This window comes from Carya illinoinensis, chromosome 2, assembly GCF_018687715.1.
Source record: "Carya illinoinensis cultivar Pawnee chromosome 2, C.illinoinensisPawnee_v1, whole genome shotgun sequence".
NCBI classification, from domain to species: domain Eukaryota; kingdom Viridiplantae; phylum Streptophyta; class Magnoliopsida; order Fagales; family Juglandaceae; genus Carya; species Carya illinoinensis.
The window spans coordinates 22019439-22043880 of record NC_056753.1 but is presented as its reverse complement, the minus strand read 5'-3'; the positions used below and the strand labels follow the sequence as shown (position 1 = coordinate 22043880).

Here is a 24442-nt window from a genome sequence, read left to right as displayed (position 1 = left end):
TTTCACTTATCTTGCTTGACATGGAGTGAAACACGCTTGAGTCCGTGTTTCACTTAACTTGCATGACATGGAGTGAAACACGCTTGAGTCCGTGTTTCACTTAACTTGTGGTAACCACGCTTGAGTCCGTGGTACCGTCTTAACATAACTGTGGTAAACAGGCTTGGATCCATGTTACCTTAAAATGTTTATCTTTCTTGATGCATGATAATTTTCTTGGACTTCTCAGACTTTTCTAGCATGGCATATTCTTGTACCTGGCATGGCATAACATAATATATTCTTGTACATGGTTTAGCATAGCATGACATGGCCTAACATGATTTAATCATTTTATGACATTTCATGGCATGCATGATCTCAGAACTACATGCACATGGCATACATGACCTGGCTATTTATTACATTGCATGCTTGACTTAAATTATTGCATGAACAATACATGGCATATATGATCTAAGTACTACATGAATTAAGAATGCATGATCTGGCTATTTTAATTCATAGAATACCTATCTTAAATTATTATATGATCATATCATGATTTCCATGTGATTTGAGTAACATTCAATCCATCAATCAACAATCCATAAAAGCATAACATATATACAGGCTTACTTTCATGTAAATCATCATAATTCATAGAAGTTCGTGAAAGCGATCTAATCTTGACTTGGCTCTTAGCGCAACGTAGATAACTATCAAAACCATATCATATTATCATACCCAATTATAATATTTACATTACGCGTATATTTATATGATCATACTATTTACCTCTTAGTGCTACTTCCGAAATCTCACATCGTAGCTCGTGACCTATACGAGGCACTAAACGTTACTAATCTTTCTAGAAAACGTGTCGTAACAATCTAATTACTTAAAATCTTACCATAGAGATAATTTAATAAATAAGTAATTAATAAAAAGAAAAAAATATAATCATAACATAGCTAAATAATTTCTAACTGAATTAACCTAAATTCTAGGTTCGTATGTTACATGTCTATTCAAAGAACATCGTTCTCAAGTTCGATCGACTTCTGTTGTGATATGTTTGCTATAATTTTTGTTATTTGTTGTCCTTTGTTATGAAAAAAATTAGAAAAGAACAAGTTGTTCTATGTTTATAATTTTTGTGATATGTTCTATATTGGGAGATCATGTTGCAAGAGAGAAAACAAGTTGTGGAATGTTTTTTGTTGGGCGATCGCCCTATTTTTTTTCCCTTTTCTTTTTCTCTGTTTTTCTTCTTTCCTTCAGCTCCAATCGAGCTTTGATCTCTAACTCCAAATCCAACAACTCTGATTAGAGTTGAAATATGCTCTGATTCAAAGTCGGAGTTGGAGTCCAACTTGACCTCAAACTTTAATAAAAAATCGGATGTTGAATGTCAGAGTTGGACTTTCCGAGAGCCCCGTACTAATAATGAGGCTGACTAGTTGCTGTAAATGAACCATTTGTTTGATAACCCGCTCAGTACTCGCTCGATTAACTCGAATCGAACTCGACTCGTGAAAAAAAAAAAAAACTCGTTCGTGAAAGCAAATATCCGCTTGATTTTTAAATGACACATCCCAACAAAACTCGACTCGACTCGGCTAAGGCTCGTTAAGACCCACTCGTTTATGCTCGAGTCAACTCATTAGCTCAACTCGATTAAAACTCATTCATATATTGATAAATATATACATACACCTATGTATATATATACATATATATGCATTAGCTAATAATATATGCATACCACTTTTATAATTAAGTATAAAATATGTAATTTAATTACTTATGTCTATATAGTGAATATACTTCATAGGTATATTTTATAATTTGAATAATAAAAATTAGTCAGTAAAATTTAATAATTTCATATACTAGTATATAAAAACTATATATGAAATAGATATATGCTATCATCTTATGTGTATGTATTAATAATATATATGCATATAATATATTATTATTTTGGATAAATATCAACTAATTAGATATTAATTATTTATAAATTTTTTAAAATTTTATAATTCAATAGAGGTTAGTTGTATAAATTCAATATTAGATATTTTATTTTTTTATTTATTTAATTTATTAATTATTAAATCATATTCAAAAAATAGAAAAATAAATAATTCGAACTCGAATTCGAACTCGAGCTCGGCTCGACTCAAACTCATTTGTAAGACGAGACTCGAGCTCGATTTGATAAACAAACTCGAGTTGATAGTTTAGTTTATCAAATCGAGATTGAACAAAAAAAAAATTCTTGAATTCAAATATTTTGAATTGAATCGAGTTCGACAAGCCAACGAGCAGTTTGGCTCAAGTCGATTACAACCCTAAACCTAACCCTAGTTGCAGGACCAGTGGATGTGGTAGAGGACGGACGTACCTAGAATGTGTGAACGATAGAATCACCAAGTGTTTTCGTAGACGTGCACGAAACCGAATGCTCTCTCTGTCCTCGTTGCCTAGTACATTGAGCCCACCTTGTCCGCTTGTGTTATAACGCCTTTTTTGGCGTTACAATAACATTAATATATATATCTCTCTAGAGAGAGATAAGAATATTTGACTTTGACTCGTGACGTACGTATGCCATGATTTGGAGCTCGACCTCAAGATGTAGTCCCAAGAATCATAATGTACGTATGAAGATTTGAGTCTCGCCTTTCATTGTTATGTATAAAAGGAATCTATCAAGATTATTATAGTAACTTCGAAATACCGCAATCATCGGTGCCGGTTAGGTTGTATTCGTTTGTCAAACTTATACATATATATATATATATATATATATATATATATATATATATATGTATACATATATTTAGAGAGAGAGAGAGAGACAGACAGAGAGAGAGAGATGAATTTGTCAACAGAGTTCACCAAAAAGAAATCGCATGAATTCTGAATCATGTGGGGGCTCTGAGTCATTCAATCTAATTATCAAAGCCAAGTTTCGCATGCATAATCGTCGTAAAAATGAGAGACCTACCACACTTATCAATGTGCAAAGAATCTTATGCCTCGCCAAACTTTGTAGTACCAGCTTGTCTTAGAATTATTACTTTTCACATGTCATTGATCTCTAGCTACCTAATTTGTAGGATCGATCAAGTAGGGTAATAATATATATATATTATGGGTGCTTGATAAAAGAACAGATCGAAACGTGTTAGCTCAAAACGTCAACCCAATTAAAGATATTTGGGTTCATTGAGTCTCTAATCAATGATCAAGGAGATATGGTTCGGTTTTGAGTTGAATTTGGTCGAATCTGATCTTAATTTTTCTACTAGTTCAACACCTGTAGTCATATACTTTGAACATGACGTAGATGTAGTTATATATATATATATATATATATGCAATCTATAAAATTAAGAAACCTCGCTCCCTGAATCGTTCTTAATTTTCTATAACCAGACCACCTTGTAATTAATTACTAATTAGATCAATAATAACAACGTTTTCAAATGGTTTCTAGCCTAACTTATTGATAGGGTCCAAATAATATAATTACACTCCCGTGGAGTACTAGTTCTGCTAGCTGCTCAAATTAATAAGGTGATTAGGTTGACTGTGAGTCCATTAAAATATACAGTTTTAGAGAGAGAGAGAGAGATGTATATGATATTACATGATAAGTTCAAGTGATCTACTCAATGAAAAATAATTTTCGTTTAAATTGTCCCTTAAAAAAAAAAAATCTGTTGTAGATATAGCACAAGTACTACTCAATGGAAAACAAGGCCAAAAATCTTTTTTTTTTTTTTTTAAATATACTCAAGTGTCCAAAATCATATGGCTATTCATGATACACGTATGCGGTATGAGTACTTGAACGGGCGTCTGCCTAGAATACATGCGGCCTGCAACGATATATATATATATATATATATATATGCACGACAGTCTTGAAATAAAGACACCTGACGGATTATAATGAGGATATGGATCCACAAGTATCCGATGGATGGTCATGTCAGTCAAATATTTAAAATATTGGTCCTCATTGGATCGAGGGTACTGTAGGCCAATGCACTACATTTTATTTTTTCTTTTAATTATTTCTATTTCGTTAGAATAAGATCATATATGGTGTAATATTTTTGGTACCATTTAATTAAGAAGGATAGCTCATGCCTGCATGGTCGGGGAGAAAATTGAACTGCGTGCATGAACATATAACTGATCTCAAATATTCACTCCGAATATAATAAACATTAGAATTTATTTTATGACAGATATAAGTAAAATAAAGTAGTGATCGGTAATAGAATTAAACGGTGCAGTCACTATAAGAAATATTATTTTTAGGGATGAAATTTTTAAGAGTTGAATTAAATTTCATTCTTAAAATTAGTTATTTGAGACAAAAATTATGTTTCTTCCTAAGACATGAAAGCAATTTTTTATGCATTTCAATAGAAAAGTATCAGTTAGAACTAAAGTTTCTGGGACGAAATATAGCATCTCAGAAAAGAAAACTATTCAAACAGTGTTGTATTTCATATTCAAATGTTGACATAATTGTTCGAATAATATTTGTGGCAGGAAACTATACACAATTGTGGCGGGCCGGGGAAAGTTAGAAACTATTCGAATGTAATATATATATATTCATTCTAACACAGTTTGAGACCGTTCGATGGTATGTACTTTTCTATTCGAATGTATATCCAAGCATTTGAATGGTTGTTTTGGTGGAAAGTTATAAATAAATTTGGTAGGTCGGAAGCTTGCTATCTTGTTCAAACAGTAATTTTACGTTCGAACAAATGTATAAACCGTTCGAATGCTCATAGAATTGGCTCGAAATTTGACATAGAACATCGAAATAAATTTAGTTATAAAAATTTATTGAAAGACATTCAAATATTTTAACAATAATTATTATTTGATTCTATTAATTATCATTTTCAAAAGATGAAAAATCTGTGGATTAATTATTATTTATGATAAATTAAAATATATCATATATGTCGTCCTAGAAAATTTATATAATTAATTTAAAAATTAATTAACGGTTTTTCTATGGTAAATAAGAATTTGCAATTAAAAAAAGATATCTCCTTCTAGAGAATGTCATTCATTTTTTATATTTATACATGGTGAGTAAAATAAGAAAAATGATTTTTTATAACAAACAAGCTAGTTATATATAAAAATGATATAGTAAAGAAAGTGACAATATTGGATATAAAACAAAAAGATAATTACAAAATAACACTACTATGTAAGATTATCGAAGTTCTCCGACATCATAATCATGTCTCCCTCAATCTCTTACAGTTGAGCCATGATGGGCACAGTGTCCTCTCCACGATCATCTAAATGTCCTAGATCAAAAATGTGTGATGCTCCTTGAGCAGGGATTGCATCTCCCTAGTAGTAGTCCATGCAACCTTTGTATCAGCACCAACATTCGTAGAAATTGGATCATGCTCTATGACAGTACCGCGTGCCACTACAACATTAGTGATTTCTTTCTGTGAGTAACCCTTACTCTTGCTAAAAAGTGATCTTATTAAGTGGCTCGATTTATAGTTGACCCTGCTCTGTCATTAGCACATCAACTCCCAAATTAACAAGGAGGTTAGAGATAATCAATGCATACGGTAGACTACCTCCAGTCAAATACTGTGACTTAGGTTAGATGCAGGTGAGGAAGTTTAGAGGCAGATCAATAAGCTCTCTTTGTGCCATCTGTAACACAAATCAAGCCCGTTCGATGATGAAATCAATCTTGTATTTTCTCGAATCAATATTATGTGAGACAATTAAATTCAGCATGCGAAAAGATGCGATATAATCAACCTGTTTGATCACCTTGCTGCCATCATATGGAAGAGCCAAATCTTCATGCAACAATAGATGAATCCCATCATGTGTTGGACCATCGTCTACTAGAGCCTCATCCTTGATGGCATCTTCACCATCTGTCCCTATAGAAGTATAGGATATGCACCCACCACATGGGGGATCCCTAGAAACTCAGCGATACTATTTGCTAAGATGGTAATACTTATTCTCTAAAGAAAGAACAAGAAGAAGTCCTCATCAGTCCCCATCTCTACTAAGGCCCAATAAAACTCATTGACCATATCAGGATAAGCCACCTCCTTCTGCTAACAGATCGATCTCCATCCTCTATCGTTGATTATAGAAAACAGGCTCCTTCCATCCCAGATAAAATCACGAAAGCCCTCTATAATGATCTCTCGCTTAACCAATATCAGCCTTCTAGGTTGGTTAGCTTTACTGCTGGGTTGCCCCACCCTTCCAAGTTTTCTTATAACATATGCCATTAATTTACTATTCATAAAACAAATAAAAAAAATGAAAGAAAGCTCTAATTATGTTATACTGATTACTGTTCGAATAGAAAATATGCAGTTCGAACTAACAGTTAGCCTATTCAAATGGTGTAAATTCGTTCAAAAAAATAAATATACTATTCGAACACCATCATCATACAGACATGAACCGTGTATGAGATTGATTCGAACGAATATTTGACTAACCTCAAGCCTATATAGACAATGATGGTGGGTCATACCTCTTAGACGGCAAACAATGGTCAATCTACGGCAAAGAGTGGTGGCAGCTTCAAATAGTGTATGTGAAATGAACCATTCAAATTGTAAACTGGCTTTTATGCCTCAAACTAGTCACGTTCAAACTAGTATTTCTAAGTTTGAATGGTTTGTTTCAATTAATTCAGTTGTTCAAACCTGATTTTATAGTTTGAACGAATGTTTCATGAAGTTTGCATAATACGTTACAAACTATCACAGTAAAAATGTCAAGGACCCAGGTACGTACGAACCTATGCTATATTGTTCGAACGAGATATAGAAATGTTTTATCAGTTCGAAGATAAATTATCACATCAAAACAATCGATGCACGAAGCTTCTAGAATAAGTTTGGACGATTCATTTTTGTCGACGACCCAGGTATGTTTGAACAAGCATTCGAACATGTGCTTACTTTGTTCGAACAGTATATACTCTAATTGCATATTTTATAATTTATAAGTATAATATATTTATAGAAGAAACTATTCTCATCATCCATACACTACAAATTTGGTAAAGGCAAAAAATTAAAAATATATTTTAAAAATCATATGTGGTGTGCAATGTAGGGATGATGAGTAGAATAACTATACTAGTATATATAGTAGCTATAATATACTAGTATACTAGTATATATAGTATAGTATAGTAATATAGTCATAGTTATATAGTATAGTATATACAGTATAGTACTATATATACTATAAATATAGTATAGTACTATATATACGAGTTATAACATAATATAGTAGCTATAATATACTAGTTATTATATACCATTATAGTTATTTTTATTTAACATACTAATAATAGTTATAGTATACTAGTTATATTATGCTATAACATAATAGGACTAGTTATATGTTACTTGCTAATTATATTATACTAGTTGTCTTATACTAGCTAATTATATTATACTAGAACATAATAATAGTAGTTATATTATATTAGTTTATATCATACTATAACATAATAGTAGCAGTTATATGTTACTAGTTAATTATATTATACGAGTTTTCTTACACTAGCTACTTATATTATATTATAACATGATAGTACTAGTTATACTATACTAGTGTTGATTATATTATAATATACTATTGATATTATACTATCAGTAGTATACTAGTTATAATATACTATCCTATATAGTGCATATAGTATAAGATGTCATAAAATGGAAGAAAAAAATATTACATTCAAATAGAATATTATACTATTTGAACAGTGTAGAGCTGTATTCAAATGAATAAGCTATTGCAATATATGAGCATTCGAATGGAAGGATTTGCATAAGGATTGGCGGGAAACATTGCCGCCATACGTTGGAAACTTTCGCCATTCGAAAGCAATATTGAACCATTCGAGCATAATCATCTAGGCGATGTCACATAGGTGGGAAACTTTTCTTCCTAATAACATATGCATTTGAGGGAATATGCTGACGAATATTCCTTTCATGTTGTTCAAACAAAACATAACTCATTCGAACATCTCCTCGTTGAAATTTAGCTCGCAGAAGATACGGCACCATTCTAAAATTTCACGTTCGAACACATAAAGAAGTGTTTGAATGCAAACATTAAACTTAAATCACCCCAAACTTCCATCATCTAGGAGAAAGTTGGATTGAAAGAGAGAGAATTCATTTTACAGAGGGGGATGCCGAAACCCTTCTACAGAGAGAGAATTCATTTTACAGAGGGGGATGCCGAAACCCTTCTACAGAGAGAGAATTCATTTTACAGAGGGGGACACCAAAACCCTTTTAGAGAGAGAGAGAGAGAATTCATTCTAGAGAGAGTGTATTTCAATCCTAGTGTTTTTGTGTTGATAGTGTGCAAATCATTGAGGTTTGTATTTTTTTTATTCCAATTGTAGATTTTGAATTATAGTGGGTTTTTGTATATTTAATTGTTGAGTTATCTCTCATCTTATTTACTGATTAATTGTTAAATGCTCTCTAACTCTATTAACTTTTCATATATAGGTTTTGACCATTTGGATAAACTATTGGATTGCAAGCCATTGAGGTAAGGTTTTTTATTTTTTTGATAGTGGTTTTTTTTATATTTTGAAATTGTCATTAAATTTAGGGGATTTCGAATTTGTGATTAAATCTAGGGGAACTTTGTGTGAATTAATGGAACTTATTTGTGAATGAGTTGTGATTAAATTTATTGTGAAATATATGATTGAAATGGATTTTATGGTTGCAATATATGATTGAAATGAAATTTGTGGTTGAAATGAAATTAAATTTAGGTTTGTTGCATGGTGTTTGTTAGAAAAAAAAAGATTGAGATTGAATTATACAAGTATGTTTGGCATATCTAGCATAATATTTGTGAAAATTATCATATACTCTAATTGATTAGGCATAATATTTGTGTAAATTATCATAAAGTACTCAATTGGTTATTTGTGAATTTGTTTTAGCATAATATTTGCGTAAATTATCAATTGGTTATATAGTGAATTTGGTTCTTTGTGAATTTGGTTTATCATAATATTTGTGTAAATCACTATTACCACATACGAATAACTATAACAAAAAAACTAATAAATTTAGTGAATTGTATCGAAATATGGTGATAATTTAGAAAAAAAATCTCAATTGAACATAATGTTTTGGCATGTGATCCATCCAAGGGGGCCATTCAATACTCAGCATATTTGGTGCATGAATATAGATTTCACATGGCTAACAGAAAATAATATAGAAAAATTCAAAATTGTGGAATCATAGTCGAAAGAAGCTACTGGGAGGAAAACATTGACTTTTACAAAATAGTCGAAGATATCATTAGGTTAACGTACTTGGGGAGACATGTGGTCTGGTTGTTTAAATGTAATTAGTGGGATGTCTCAAATCCTATGTTGGGAGTGTATAATGATGAATAATTTGTGAGTGTCAATACATCTCACACACAGTATGAAGATGATCTTTTTGTTCTTACTTGCCCAGCTAGTTAAGTTGTTTCTTAGATGATCCGGAGTATGGAAACCCATGTCAAGTAGTACAGAAGTTTGCATCAAGAAATGTATATGATTACATTCCAGAGGTAGATGGACAATATAAAGAATTTCATGGTACAACAAATGAAAAAACATATCAAGAAAACAAATCAAGTATCAATTTATTTATTGATCTCAACTAATATGACATGATTCTATTGCGTAGAGAAGATATTGAACCAAAAGTAATTTAGGGTAGCTTATCAGAAGAACATGAGTCAACTGAAATGATAAATGAGGATGAAGGCGACTACTCAAGCAAAACTGATAGTGAATGATAGCCATTTATGTATAAGTATAGTTGTTGTAAAAATAAGAATATTTTTGTGAATAATAATTTGTTATAGTTTAAAACAACTCTGTCTCCCAAATGCAGAACAACTCATTTGTCATCTCCATCCATTACTGACTCCCCAATTGGTTCGTATGCCACTAAAGGGTGGCCAACATCACCAGAACTAGAACAATATATGTTATTAACTTAAAAGGTTTATGTGATGATTTAATTAATAATGTTTTAAAAATAAAATACTAAACTATATTATATGCTTTAAATACTGTATAGTTGTTGTAAGTCATCGTTGAGATCGAGGTATTACTAAAGGTGCCTATATAGAAAAAGTGCGAAAATAAAAAAAAAATTAAAGTTGATATTCTTGATAATCACATCGGTAGCTCTGGGGATCTGGCAGCTTGGTTTGCTTCATTTGTTGGTACCCTTGCCCTTACTAGAACTTTATGTCTTTTGATTTATTTTACCTTAATGCAACATTTAAACATTTGTGATGTTTTAATTATAATATTTGAATATGGTTTTCTTATTTTAAATTTGTGGTTTACTGTATGATGATTACGGTTCGAATACATTTTCGTCACTGTTCAAACGAGCAACCCAAAACCATTTGAAAGAAACTGAAAATTCATTACTTCAGTTCTAATAGATTAATGTAGGTTCAAATGCTATGCATTTTTTATTATTGTACACATACTATTATGTTCGAACAAATTCGTTATCATTTGAACGAAAAATGTACCGTTCGAACAAAGATTGTCGAACAAATTTTTTAATTTTAACATTTCTCAAGCACATTAGATCAGATTACTTATGTTTGAACACTAACTGAGTTGTTCGAACAAATGTAAAGCATTCAAACACTTTCTTCATTCAAACAAAATTAAATAAATTTGTGTCATTCGAATTAAATTTCTATGACGTCTGACCAGATACCTGATTTTTCAAACATGATTTTTTTATGTTCAAACAAAATTTTGATTCGTTCTAAAAAAAAAAAATCTTTAACGGGTCAGACACATTTCATCCTTAAAAGTATTTTCTTGAGATAAAAAATTATCTCCAAAAACTTTTTTGAGACTGACTTTCTTAGATGAATTAGAGATAAAAAATTTTATGTTTCTGGCGACCTTATAGGACGAAAAATGGTATTTTTTGGAATGAGATTGTTCGATCCAAAAAATCGGAATTCTTGAGTGGCCAGAATTTCTTGAGTGGCCCAGAAAGTTGGCCGGGCCTACCCTTCTCATGGAAAACAAAATTTATTATAAGAATTAGGCTACTTTTAATCATAAATTAAAAATTAAATAAAATATTATTAAAATAAATCAATACTTAAAACTTTTGACTCTTTCTTTAATAAAGTACAAAAACATGCATTGAATTTTTCCTAAAAAAAAAAAAAAACACATGCATTGAAGAATCTTAAACTTCATCTGCTTCCACGCGTGGACTAGGTTAGTAGGTTAGGCACATGACTGACTACGTACCAACTAGTCTAAAGACAAATGATACGTGCATATTTTTTTTTTTTAAGCAAATGATACGTACATATGTTGTCAAAGTACTTAATTTTACTAGACTCTTCAATAAAATTTTTATTATTATTTATTGAATACAAATTCATTGAAAGTGAAACAAAATTTTAAAAATAATATTTTCTTGAAGATCTGTTTAAAGGTTATAAAATAATTATATCTATAGCAATTTTTCTAGCTAGTCTACGAGGCTGGCCAGCTACGTGCACACGTCGATGCATACCTACTGCAAAATAGTTTGCAAAATCATCCATCTCTTTCGAGGATGAAGACGAAACTCTTCGTTGGTAGGATTTTCCATAGAAGAATATTAATTTGATATGGAATAATAATATATACAATTATAAAGTATTTAAATATTATATAATTAATTTAAAAAATTAATTTTATTATTAAAAAAATTAATTAATTTTTATATAAATCTCAATTTTTTTTTAAATAATTATACGATACTTGCATACTTATTACTGCAACTATTATTTTTGTTTGACATAAAATTTTATACAAACATAGCATTCTACAAAGAAAAACAATCGCGTGTGGATATTGTATGGGTTGGTGTTTTAGTCTATAGAGAGAGAAACTCTCTCATCTCTCTAGAATCAAAAAGAAAATCTCCCCGAGGCTCCTCCCTCCCTCCCGCTCATTTGCTTTTTTTTTTTAGTTTTAGTTTTTTCCAATCTTTTTTAGCTTAGCTATGGTGTTGCTAATAAGATGAGACGGTCTCTTGTCTTCATGGCTGTGGCACCGTGGCTCAAGGTGAGGTAAAACCTCTCAAGCGCAACTCAGTCATAGACCTCCCCAGATCTTGATGCGGCTGCCATTCCAAGTATTCAAACACCCCAGTGAGGGCTAAACTCTTTTTTCTTTCATAAAAACAAAGGTGGAATTCATGTTGAGTGCTAGGAGGCACTTCACATGGAAACAGAGGTGGAATACACGGGAATGGCTGCAGCTGGTGGCTACCAAGGAATTTCACGTGGGGGTTTTTCTGGATTGCGGTGAGGGTGGCAACGTCGTGTATTTCTGGGATGTCGGCGTAAATCCGTGGTGGCTTCTGTAAATCTCAAGACTGGGGTGGAGTGCTTCGGTTCGGCACAGAATGTGGAGGAGACTCGCCTGAAAACATAGATATTGTTAGGTGCATACGACCAAAGTCCATCATTTTGTGTGTTATATTGTTTTGCATTTAGTTGTGTTGCGAGCCCTGGGCGATCTCACGTGGATAAAATATTCGAAGAAGTAAGTGGTGCAGTACCAAACTAGAGGAGAGCCCTAAAGCTCAGACTCAACCGTCGGCAAAGTTAACTTCGTTACCAAACTTCAGAGTTGAGATGGACAATTGAACTCTATTTTTAGCAAAGAAAACAAAGGAGATCACCAAAGGTTAACTCTAACGTTTATGAAGGTTGTCGTCACTAGCCACGAGCTTGTAGCAGGAGATACGTGTTTGTCGCAACCGTGGAAGGTGGTGGTGACTCTGATTTACTATTGGGCTTGGAGTCAAGCCGTGAGGTGTGGAGTCACGTTGTGAGATGTGGAGTGGACGTAGAGGAACGTTGGGTGTTCTGATTGAGGGAGCTGGATTGCAGCCTACTCACGCATGCTTGCTGCAGAGAACGTGGTTGTTTGGCAGGCACTCACGGATAGAACCTGATGAGCAAAAGATAGTGGCAAGTGTTGCGGCGTGGGCTAGACAAAAGACATCACAACTGGCAACCAGTTGGCAGGACATTATGAGTGTTTTAATATTTTAATGTTTAATATTGTAATATTTTTTTTCTATTATAGTTAGGTTAAATAAATAGAAATAAGTTATTGGACTATCTGTTCACAGCAGGCTTGTCCCTCTCCTCTTTTGGAAGATGAGGGTTTCCCTCCTACTCTTCCTTTGGAAGGTGGGGTTTTAGATGTGTCTTTTTAAATAAGTTGAGATGGACATATCTATTATTTATAGAGTCTCACATTTCAAAAGGTATTGTCACTAGAGAGTTTATTTGAAATTTTAGATAATGTCTATTATAAAAAAATTTATATAGAGTGAAACGTCAAACAGATAAATAATTTGGATTGTAATCAAGATTTTTTTTTTCTTTTATATTTATTAATCATAGCTGTCAGTTATGTAATGAATGAATTGAAATTTATTTTTAAAAAAACAGTCGCATGTGTAATTGAAGAGAGAAAAAGTGAGAGCCAGGGATGTAGCCCTACATAATAGTACGAATAGCGACCTTATATCAATCGTGTACAGAGTACAACCTGAGGACACCGAGGTTATGGGTTTTTTTGTAGCTTTTGCCCCCATAGGCTAAGGTGGTGTAGCACACTCATGCCAATGGCCCATCCTTGAGCCTGCTCATTCTCACTCGGTAAATCAACCAAACCCGTAAGTGTGAAAACCCGATCCGGGAAATTTAGACATTATGTTTAGATGAGTTAAATTGATACGAAAGTATAGAATAAAATAAAATATTATCAAAATATTATTTTAATATTATAATTATTTTAAATTTTAAAAATTAAATTATTTATTATATTTTAGATAAAAATTTAAAAAAATTATAATGATTAAATAAAATGAATCGAGATAAATTAAAATGTTTTAGTATTCAAATTGGACTTAGGCTTGGTTTTTATTCAGAAATGAGATAATATAGTTTTAGATAAAAATTGAATAAAATATTATTATAATATTATTTTTTAATATTATTATTATATTAGTATTTAATAAAGTTAAATTAAGATTTAAAAATGTTGAATTGTTTATTATATTTTGTATGAAAATTTAAAAAAATTATTATAATCAGATGAGATAAAACGTTTTTCAAATTCAAACGGAGCCTTAATTGCTTTTATCTATTATCTATTGTATTTGTGTTCTTTGCAAAAACAAAAAAAATGATTTGATCATGGTCTTAAATTTCTACTATTTTATTTTAGATTTACACATACACTTTATTATGGTATAAATTATTACTCTTCATTAGGATAATCTCTACCTTTGATGTATTTCTCATCATTTATAACTTTATTTTGGAAAAGAAAAATAAAAGATGAAAGATATATATTAACCCACCCACACGTGAATGTACATTCTTTATTTATTGAGCGATGTCTGAGTAGTATCGTTCTATTTAATTGTTAATATATTTTATTAATTTTATTTTTTATTTTTATTTTTTTATATTTTTAATATATTTAAATAATTTTAAAAAATTAAAAAAATATATCAACATATTAAAAAATATTTTTTAATTATTAAATAAAAAAAGTTAACTAACTATCACTTTTGATAGGTAAAGTAGTATTTTTCTTATTTATTTGTTCATTTTTTAATTTTTATGTCTGGTGTCGCGGAATAAACAAGTTTAGTATTCAAAGCTTTGATCTTTGACCACTGCATTTCAGAACTTCGGATCCCCATGGCCCATGGTTCCGTGCGAGACGCAGGAGCCTCGGTCACATCAGAACCAAGCCCTACTATAGAGCGTGGGGTATACTTCACCGAGGGTCGAGATTAGGTGCCTGCCACATGCCCAGTACTTGCCACGTGAAGTAACATGTGATAGGAATATTAGGGTACGATTTGACGAACAGGTTAGATGATGATTTTATCCAAAAATTAAAAAATATATTATTAAAATATTATTTATTAATATTATTATTATTTTACAATTTTAAAAAATTAAATTATTTATTATATTTTCTTTAAAAATTTAAAAAATTATAATTATAAAATAAAATAAAATCAAAAAAATTTACTATTCAAACAGGTCCTAAAAGATTTTTTAAAGATTGAGTTACTCTATTGACAAGTCATATCAAAAATATCTTATATACATCATTTAAATAATAATATTTAATTTAAAAAATTTATAATTAAAATTTTTTTAAATTAAATTATGACATACAAGCAGTGTATGGTACAGAGATTTTAGAATAGTTGTACCCTTATGAAACAATAATTAAATATAATTTTAAAAAAATGGTATTTGCAATCTTGTGCAAGTTTTTAGTATTCTATTTTGAAAAGACGAGTAAATCTTAAACTCACAAAAAAAAAATTGTAGACTTCACAGTTTTCATAAGAAATATAAAAATTTGAATAGCCTAAAATTATATTTAGCATTACCCATAATTTTATTGAAAATTTGCAAGCCATGTTTTTATATGAAAGAGATTTTTATATTTTAGTTGCTACTTACAATGGTTGACAACTTCTTCTTCTTCTTTTCCATTTGTGGTTAATTGTCTACTTACATCTATATAAGCCTAATTATTAGTTGGTAATATGAACTTATCAATTGTCCCATTTTTTTTCTCTCTTTAGTATTTTTTTAGGGGTTATTTTGAAATAGTTTTATTTATCTAATCTTATTTCATTCTTAACATCATTCAAACGTAAATATTTTTTTAATTTTTTATTTTTAATTTTTTATTTAATTATTACAATTTTTCCAAACTTCTTAATAAAATATAAAAAATAATTCAAATTTTTCAGATATCAAAACAAAAATCATATTCTAACAATATTTATATTTTATAATATTTATTTAACTTATTCTCTCTTCTTTTTTTAAAATTTTATAAAATATCATAACTCAAATTATTTTATTACTATTCACATACTATTTCACTATTGTTCACAAATTTATTATTTAATTATGATCATTATCCAAGTATCCTCTAATATAGTTATTCTTTCTATTTTTTCTATAACAAATATATAGTGTATATATAAATAATAAATAGAACAATTCAATAAATTTAATAAGAATATAATAAATTTAAAAAATAAAAAATATATTTAATATATAAAATGTGTAATATAGAACAATAAACCTCCCTCATATATCTATTTAAGGTAAAGTTTCCACCCGTAATAAGGAAGCACACAAAATATTAATATAATACTGAGAGAAAAAGCTCCCTTATCACCTAAGCGATACTAACCAAATGTACCGCTCAGGTAAAAAATATTTTTTTATTTAATAATTAATAAAATAATTAAAAATATATAATAAATAAATAAATAAATAAAAAATCACTGGACGGTATGTCCAGCGGTATGAATGGGCGGCATAATAGCAGCACCCACCGAGTTGTTCTAAACTGTAGTACCTGTAACTATTACTACAGGACACGTTGCGCCAAAGCAAGGCTGGAGCTGTACTCGATCGGTATCCCCCAAACTTGGCACTCTCTGATCATGATTATTACACGTTGAAAGCTTGATTAATGGAAAGAAAATGAATGGGGAGAGAGAGAGAGAGAGAGAGAGAGGGCGTGTATCGTAAGCAATAGTAGTACAATATACTAAAACGGCGTAAAAGGTCATGCTGTTGAATGAAAGATAAACTAAAGAAAGAAAAGGCAGCCATTCGATTTGATACGTGCGACTGAGAAAGCATTGAAAGAAGATATAGAAGGGTACTGGGAGTGGATCACTCGATGTTATATATACACGTGTGAAAAGGGATTTGTTCCCACATCGGACAACGGGGATCATGGGCCGCATATCGTGGTAAAAGTTTATTTCATTCACGTAAAGTCGACATTCATAATTTTCTTCAAAAGACCTCGCGCGTTTATGTTGAATACCACGTACGCAATGCTATCCATCCCCACAAATCTTTTCTCGTGATTGAATCGACTTACTGCTTTTTGGAATTTTTCTTCCTTGCATGTATTCAATTTCTACCAGAAGGTTCATAAGATCATGATTAATTATTAAAGCTTTTAATGTGCTATGATCACAAGGCGGACAGGAAAATATTATATATGTATATATTGATACACATATAAATAAATGCAGTTGGCTAGCTCTATCATTTTAGAAAAGAAAATATTCATAATTTTGTTTATTAACACATAATTAATATAAAAGCCATTAACATCACTTGGTACGAAAAAATATTATTTTTTTAATAATTATAATAAATTTCATTAAGTAATGTGTTTTATAATTATTAGCATAATTTTCTATATAAGATCAAAGAATTATACTACATACAGTTATTTTTACGTTCTCTTTACACATTTCACTGATGTGATTTTCTAAAATGGTTATTTTATAATTAATCAGTACATCATGCATCCTAGTTACTTAATTAGTAGTACTAAAAGTTAACTAGCTAGAAACTAATTGCAAGCGTCTACTAATATATATATATATATATATAAACGATATTCACAGTTCTAAAATTTATAAATCTTGTGCATTTAATTTGAAAAAATTAAATAAATCTAGAATCTACATGAAAATATCAATTTTTTTAATAGTTGGCCTTTTTTTCAAATAGAGTATGCGAAACTTACGCATCTTAAAATCACTATATCTAACATTGTTTTTATATATAATTACACATTTCTCATAATCTTTATACAAGTTGCTGCTTAATTGTTCGAGTAATATTACTTTTAGTAGGTATGTAGTTATAAGCCAAAGACTCATGGCATCGTGATATGAAAATTGAACACACTATAAGCATTCTTAGAGTTCAAACTTTTAATTTAATTTGAATCGTAAATTAATTATATATATATATATATATATATATTCATGCAAACTGAAATTGAAACTGACTTAATTAGAAATATGAATACTTGCAATTAATTGAGGGCCGGCATGCAGATGATAAGTTATTAGGCTTAGGGTTTTAAGAATCAACATATACAGTAATCGCAATGAAATTGGAAACAGCTAGTCCAGATCGAGCTAGATCGAGGGCGCCGATGGTCCATGCAGGAGAAGATCATATTAAAACAAAATGATATATGGATAATGGATGAGATGGAGTCGTCAATTGATGACGGCGTTGGCTGGTCGGAATTATGAAGTGGGGCGGCTATATATATATATATATATATAGAAGTATTCATATAAGGAAGAGTCGAGGGTGACGCAGAGTTTATGTCAGCATGCGCACAGCATGTCAGGCACGGACTTTACACGTGTAGAAGCTTCGTAATTAACGTACAGTACTCTCACCTTTTTCAATCTTTTACTTTCCGGGAAAATCTTTACCTCTTCAATCCCTCATCATCAGTCTTCTGCATTTTGCGCATTTGTTTTTCCAGTACGATGAAATTATTACCTGCAGCTATATATATATATATATATATTAATTTTTAGTTTTACCGATGAGATTCCCATTTTATCAAATTAAGGTAGCTTCTTGGTTGAAAGAGTTGCCCTAATTTGTTACATACGTAACATACCCCCCCAGAGAGAGAGAGAGAGAGAGAGAGAATTGGCTTTGAAATATTAATATTCACTGCAGTCCTCATCACTCGATTCATTGTTACACCATTATATAATATGTTAAGATAAGTATTGACTGTTTTATTTTTTTCATACACTTTGGTTTAAATTACAATTGGCCTCCATTAATATGGGCAGCAAAATGGTGGATCCCTACCACCTCCACCCATATTCAGCTTTCGTCAGCTCAAAATATTCTAGTTTATATATATATATATATATATATATACACACATATATATCGCTATCATCATTTAAAAAAAATAAGAATAATAGGGGAGTAAAAAAAAAAATTATATTAATATCCATATATATATACTTTTGTGGAAAGAATACCATACATATTAATAAAATGATGTTAGCGATATTAAAAATTAGTGAGTATTTAGATTTAAATTAAGACAATCACCTACGTACAAAAATGCTGTACGTACACTTTTCACATGTTCTTCCAAAATTTTCTTTTTTAAACATATTTTGATCCGATCCCACCAGTACGTATAACGTCTTACATACAATATATAGGAATCTAAGGCCACATTAAAAAAATATAAACTTCTGTATATGGTTATATGCAATATTCACTATATATATATATATATATAAGTACTGGTTCTAGCTGTATAGTCATGTCATATATCACAAAACATTATGGTAGTCTTTGTTTTCAAATATTTTTAACTCCAATGATTTAGTGTGTCCTACTATTCAATTATTCAGGAACATCTAATTCTTGAAAACATTGAAATAAAAAAAAGAAGAAGGAATATTCTCGACAAAACAATAATTGCTCTAACTCAAATTTAGTGCTTGGAGCGGGTACATATCCAATCCCACACCGTTTTAATTTTAACCAAATATGGTTTTGGAACATACAAGCTGAACCAAACGCTATGTGCGTGCTTAATTCTGCCTGCCCTTAATTTTGGCGATTTCATAACCGTAAATTTTTTAATTAATTGTGCTAATATATATATATATATATAAATATTATAAGCTTGAGTCATATATAATAATGTAGGTCCTATTTTTATGACATTAACTGATCAAAATTTTGGTTTCGATGGTATCCAACTCACGTAGCCTTATCCATCCCAATTTTCGTGAACGAAAAAATAAAAAATAATTTACAAGATATTTAAAATTTAAACGAGACAATTTTTATGTTGTGTTTTTTTTCGACCCACGTGTAAGCAGAAGAGCCCGTATACACGCAACCGGTGAAACAAGTCAAAGAGCCGCGTATGCCTATGTGGACGCTCGTAGGCTGTCCTCACTAGTATTAAATGCAGGCACCGTCCCTTCGATATGCTCCGTACGAAGTTAACCGGCAACTACCGGTCAATTCCTAGGTGGGAAACCCGCCTTAGCCAACCTGTTCTCCAAAGTCCCAACTTCAAGCTATCCCTCTCATTCAAACTCGATCCCAAAGCACAAATCTCTCTCTCTCTCTCTCTCTCTCTCTGAGGTAGATAGACAAAAGACTTTGTAATAAAACTTGTTGGAGGAAAAGCTCAGATGGTGAAGAATATGCGCTACTGATCGAGTCCATGGAAAAGAAACAAGAGCTAAAAACTGATAATTCAATGGCAAATTCGGCATTTTCCGACGAGATTCCGGGCAGTTTATCTTTACCAAGCATCTTCGACATGCCATGTGATCAGAGTGATCATCAAAAGGGGTTGTCTTTAGGCTTCATGGACATGCTGAGCATCCCTGCAGACTATAACCCATCTTTATTCGATTTGTTTTCAACACCGACGATGATGCCTCAGCCCCAAGTTCAACCGCAACAACAACAACAACAACAACCGCTTCCATCTCCGGCCTCTACGGTTCCTGAGTCCTCCGAGGTGGTGAATACTCCGGCGACCCCGAACTCTTCGTCGATTTCTTCGTCCTCAAACGAGGGACAAACTAAGGCTGGTGGAGGAGAGGAAGATCAGGACCAAGAAAAGACAAAGAAACAGTAAGTTCTTTTCAGCAGACTATAACTGCTAGCCTTTCTTTCTTTTCTTCCAAAATCTAGCTGCTTTCTCAGTCATGTCTGGAAATAGTAGTCGTTTAGGCGAAACGTGAAAATGAATGAAAACGCAGTCAAAGTGAAAAAGGAATTGGTACCTGGGGAGTTTTTATTTGTGGTGTTTAAATTAAACATGATTTTCACGAGGCTGTTGTTTTCTTTATGAAATTAAATTAATTAAAAAAAAAAGTGAGAAGTGTTTGTTTGTATATGCGGGTTTTAGGTTGAAACCCAAAAAGAAGAACCAAAAAAGGCAAAGAGAACCCAGATTTGCGTTCATGACAAAGAGCGAGGTTGATCATCTTGATGATGGGTACAGATGGAGAAAGTACGGCCAGAAAGCTGTGAAGAATAGCCCATATCCAAGGTAATAAATAACACCCCCCCTCCCCCCTAAAGGACTCCAACAAATTTAACCAAAGTTAATAATATCGATGACTTTTCATATGGTTAATTAGTATCAAACTTTGCTAACTTTTTGAGGTCACGTACGGAATTTCTTTGTGTACAGGAGCTACTACCGTTGCACCACTGCTGGATGTGGAGTGAAGAAGAGAGTGGAGCGTTCCTGTGACGACTCGTCGATTGTGGTCACGACCTACGAAGGACAGCACAAGCATCCGTGCCCGGTGACACCTCGCGGAAGTATCGGAATTGCGACGGAAGCCGCTGGCTTCAGCACCTTTGCTTCGCCATTTGTTGTTCCTCATCCTCAGTATCAGCAACAGCAACATCCTTATATATATAGCCTACAGCCGCGTTTGAATGTTAGCACCAGTACTACTAATTTGAATCACGCGTTTCCTAGTTTTGTTCAAGATCAGAGACGTTTCGGTACATCCTCGGCAACTTTCCTTAGAGACCATGGACTTCTGCAGGACATCGTGCCATCGCAGACGCGTAAGGATCAGTTTAAAGAGGAGGAGTAGATTAATTAATGCTTGATTTGTCTGCTAATGGTATGTAATTCGCTGACTCATGAGGGTTTGGTCTTCAGAGAAGAACCCTGTTCACCGTTTCATATAGATATCTACTAATTATGGATTATCATGACAGTAAAATGACTAGACTTTGGCGGGACTCGTGCGTTTTATGCTGTTTCTTTTTCTTCTGTAATTCTTTAATTTGTACTTAAAGATTCTTCAATTTTAGAGATATATATTTGTATCTTTTCCCTCCTGGATCTTCATCTTCTTCTCGGGTTATATCCATGCATTGGCATTATGGGGGGGTATGTAATATATATATATATTTGCCAGAGTATTTAGGGTTAGGGTTTTCCCATTCCAAAGTTGGTGGTAAAGATTCATTTTCTGGCTCAAATCCGTAGGACTTTTATCTGAAAAGGGAGCATTAATCTAGAATGAATTGGGGAACTTGATCCTACGTACTTATTATTCGATACTGAAGGGTGGGGAACCCTAAAGATGGGATATTTGTTTGGAAAAGTTTGTGTAGGGAGTTCGGAGTTTAGTGTAAAGTCTTGGAAACTGCAAGGACGTGCGAGAGCATGTAAAGAGAAATGATATTTGCAATCGTGATTATGCAAGCGGCGTGTAGTCGTTTTGAAAAAAATTAAATTAATATGGGATCTACATGAAAAAAAAACTAACTTTTTAATCGTGGATTTCATTCTTTTTCAAAGCGATTGCACGGCGTTTGCAATTTTACGACTGTATGTAGCATTACTCTCATGTAAATCATGTAACAATACTTGGCATCCGTTAACCTTTCTATTACTACTTTATTTTTTCCTCTTTATATATGCAGTATAAAAAATGGAGCTTGAGGCGTTGAATGGAGATGTGAGCTTCTCGGCAAGGGAAATAAGAATGGGTTTTGGTTATTCTTAGGATGGAAAATCTTGGTATTTTATACACGCATACACACACACTCGAGCTACGGTTGCTTTAATTAAGCAATGTTGTGGAAATATATATGGGGTTGAGTACCAATTGAAGTTATAAACTCCCTAAAATGGAAATCATTGAAGTCCTTCTCCAGATTACACTGTCTTCGCTAGCTAAATTAGAATGTTCTATTTACTATTTACTAGCCAGTTTGAACATATATGAATGGCCACGCTACTTACTTGCAGATATACATAACTTGTTGGCAGAGTTACGGGAATTGTACCTAAGAAGCTAAGCAAGAGAAAAAAATGAAGGGAATGCGTGTTGAATTGTACTTATTCATGTAGGCTGCAGCATGCGTACTGATCTAAAGCTAGAATTATAAAGTGTGGACTGTGGAGACCTTCAATATCTCTCTCTCTCTCTCTCTCTCTCTCTCTCTCTCTCTCTCTCTCTCTCTCTCTAGCTCCAAATTAAAAAACCCCCCACCGGCCCCCTTCTGCCAATCAATCTGCATGGGCTAGCTACTCACTCCCCTCCTCTCCCTCTTCCCGGCCTTCTCCGGCATGCAAGGGCCTATATATATATATATGGCCGTAGCTTTAATTAGGGTTCTTAGTTGTTTTTCCCTCTCTTAGTCAGAAAACTAGAACCGATCCATTGCTTTTCGGCCACGTCCAATTCATATGTGCCACCCTGATCTTTAAGTTGATGTCAAAATCATATCATACAACCAACAAGCTGTGAGTCCCCACGCCGCCATTGTTCAACCACCAAGCGTGTGGAATCTCAACCTCATGTATTTGATCCACGACACCCCTCCATTGCCGGCCAGTAATTATTCCGACCCTAGCTATCTCTCTAGTTTCTTACTTCACTTTTTGAAGAACTTAAATTCTAGAGTGGATTCCTCTATAAAACACACCACGTACATCAATTGATTGTAAAGCATCAATTGCAGTTTCCAACCATAACTATTGATTATAAAAAAAATCCGTTCTTAGCTTTGCTAGGATGCTTGCTTGGATTCATAGTGAGGGTCCACCACGTAGCCTTTTGTTTTTCCTTGCAATATATTGATTGGAACGGGGCTTATAATATTGAGAATCCCACCCCTATCTATTACATATCTTCTTCAGTTTTAAATTCAATATCAAATTACTTGGGAAAAACTTTTAGGTGTACATGCATGAAATTATAGCGTGTAAATATCGATGATCATTAAGAGTCTATATTTGAATCTTACAAGTAGCTAGCATGCACCTTTGCAGCTAGTGATGCCGCATGTACACAACCATGCTCATGCATATATTTGATGCATATGAGCATTCATGTCTAGTTTTGGTCTCGAGAAAAACATATTGAAATTGAAAAAAAAAAAAAATTATTTGCAAGTATTTCTATTAAAACATTAGACACAATATTGATGTGTAACCTTCCACGTCAGGCAACATAAAAAAGTATCGGTATTTTTTACTTATTTTATTATTGTAATTCGTTAAAAACTGAACTCACTCATTAATTTACTTGTATACATGACACTACAAGAAAAGATTCCTCGAAGTTATTTTTGAATATTACCATAGAATTATCGTACCTGAATATATATATATATATATATATATTTTAAAAGGAAAAAAAACAAAAAACAGTTCGGTGGAGGTAGAACCAAAAACGTTGACAATTTGTGAGATTAGGATAAGATCATGATCATCCTGCAAGCGGAAAATTATCATTCCTCCAAAATGTCTAGTTATGCAGTTTTTTTCTTTCTTTTTTTTTTTTTTTTTCCTATACAATTATATTATTCTGATCAGCAGCGAGCGGAAGTGCGGCACGCATTCCAACTAGAAAGTCTCCTATGCATG

The 24442-nt window shown here is 32.1% G+C and overlaps 1 protein-coding gene across 1 annotated transcript; it reads left to right on the top strand.

Annotated features, from left to right (window-relative positions):
- The first annotated feature begins 20072 nt into the window (after positions 1-20072).
- Positions 20073-21904, top strand: LOC122300351 (probable WRKY transcription factor 48). Its single transcript, XM_043110933.1, has 3 exons — positions 20073-20667; positions 20945-21088; positions 21233-21904. The coding sequence occupies exons 1-3, from the start codon at positions 20249-20251 to the stop codon at positions 21648-21650; spliced, it is 981 nt and encodes a 326-aa protein (XP_042966867.1). The 5' UTR covers positions 20073-20248; the 3' UTR covers positions 21651-21904.
- Positions 21905-24442: the final 2538 nt, after the last annotated feature.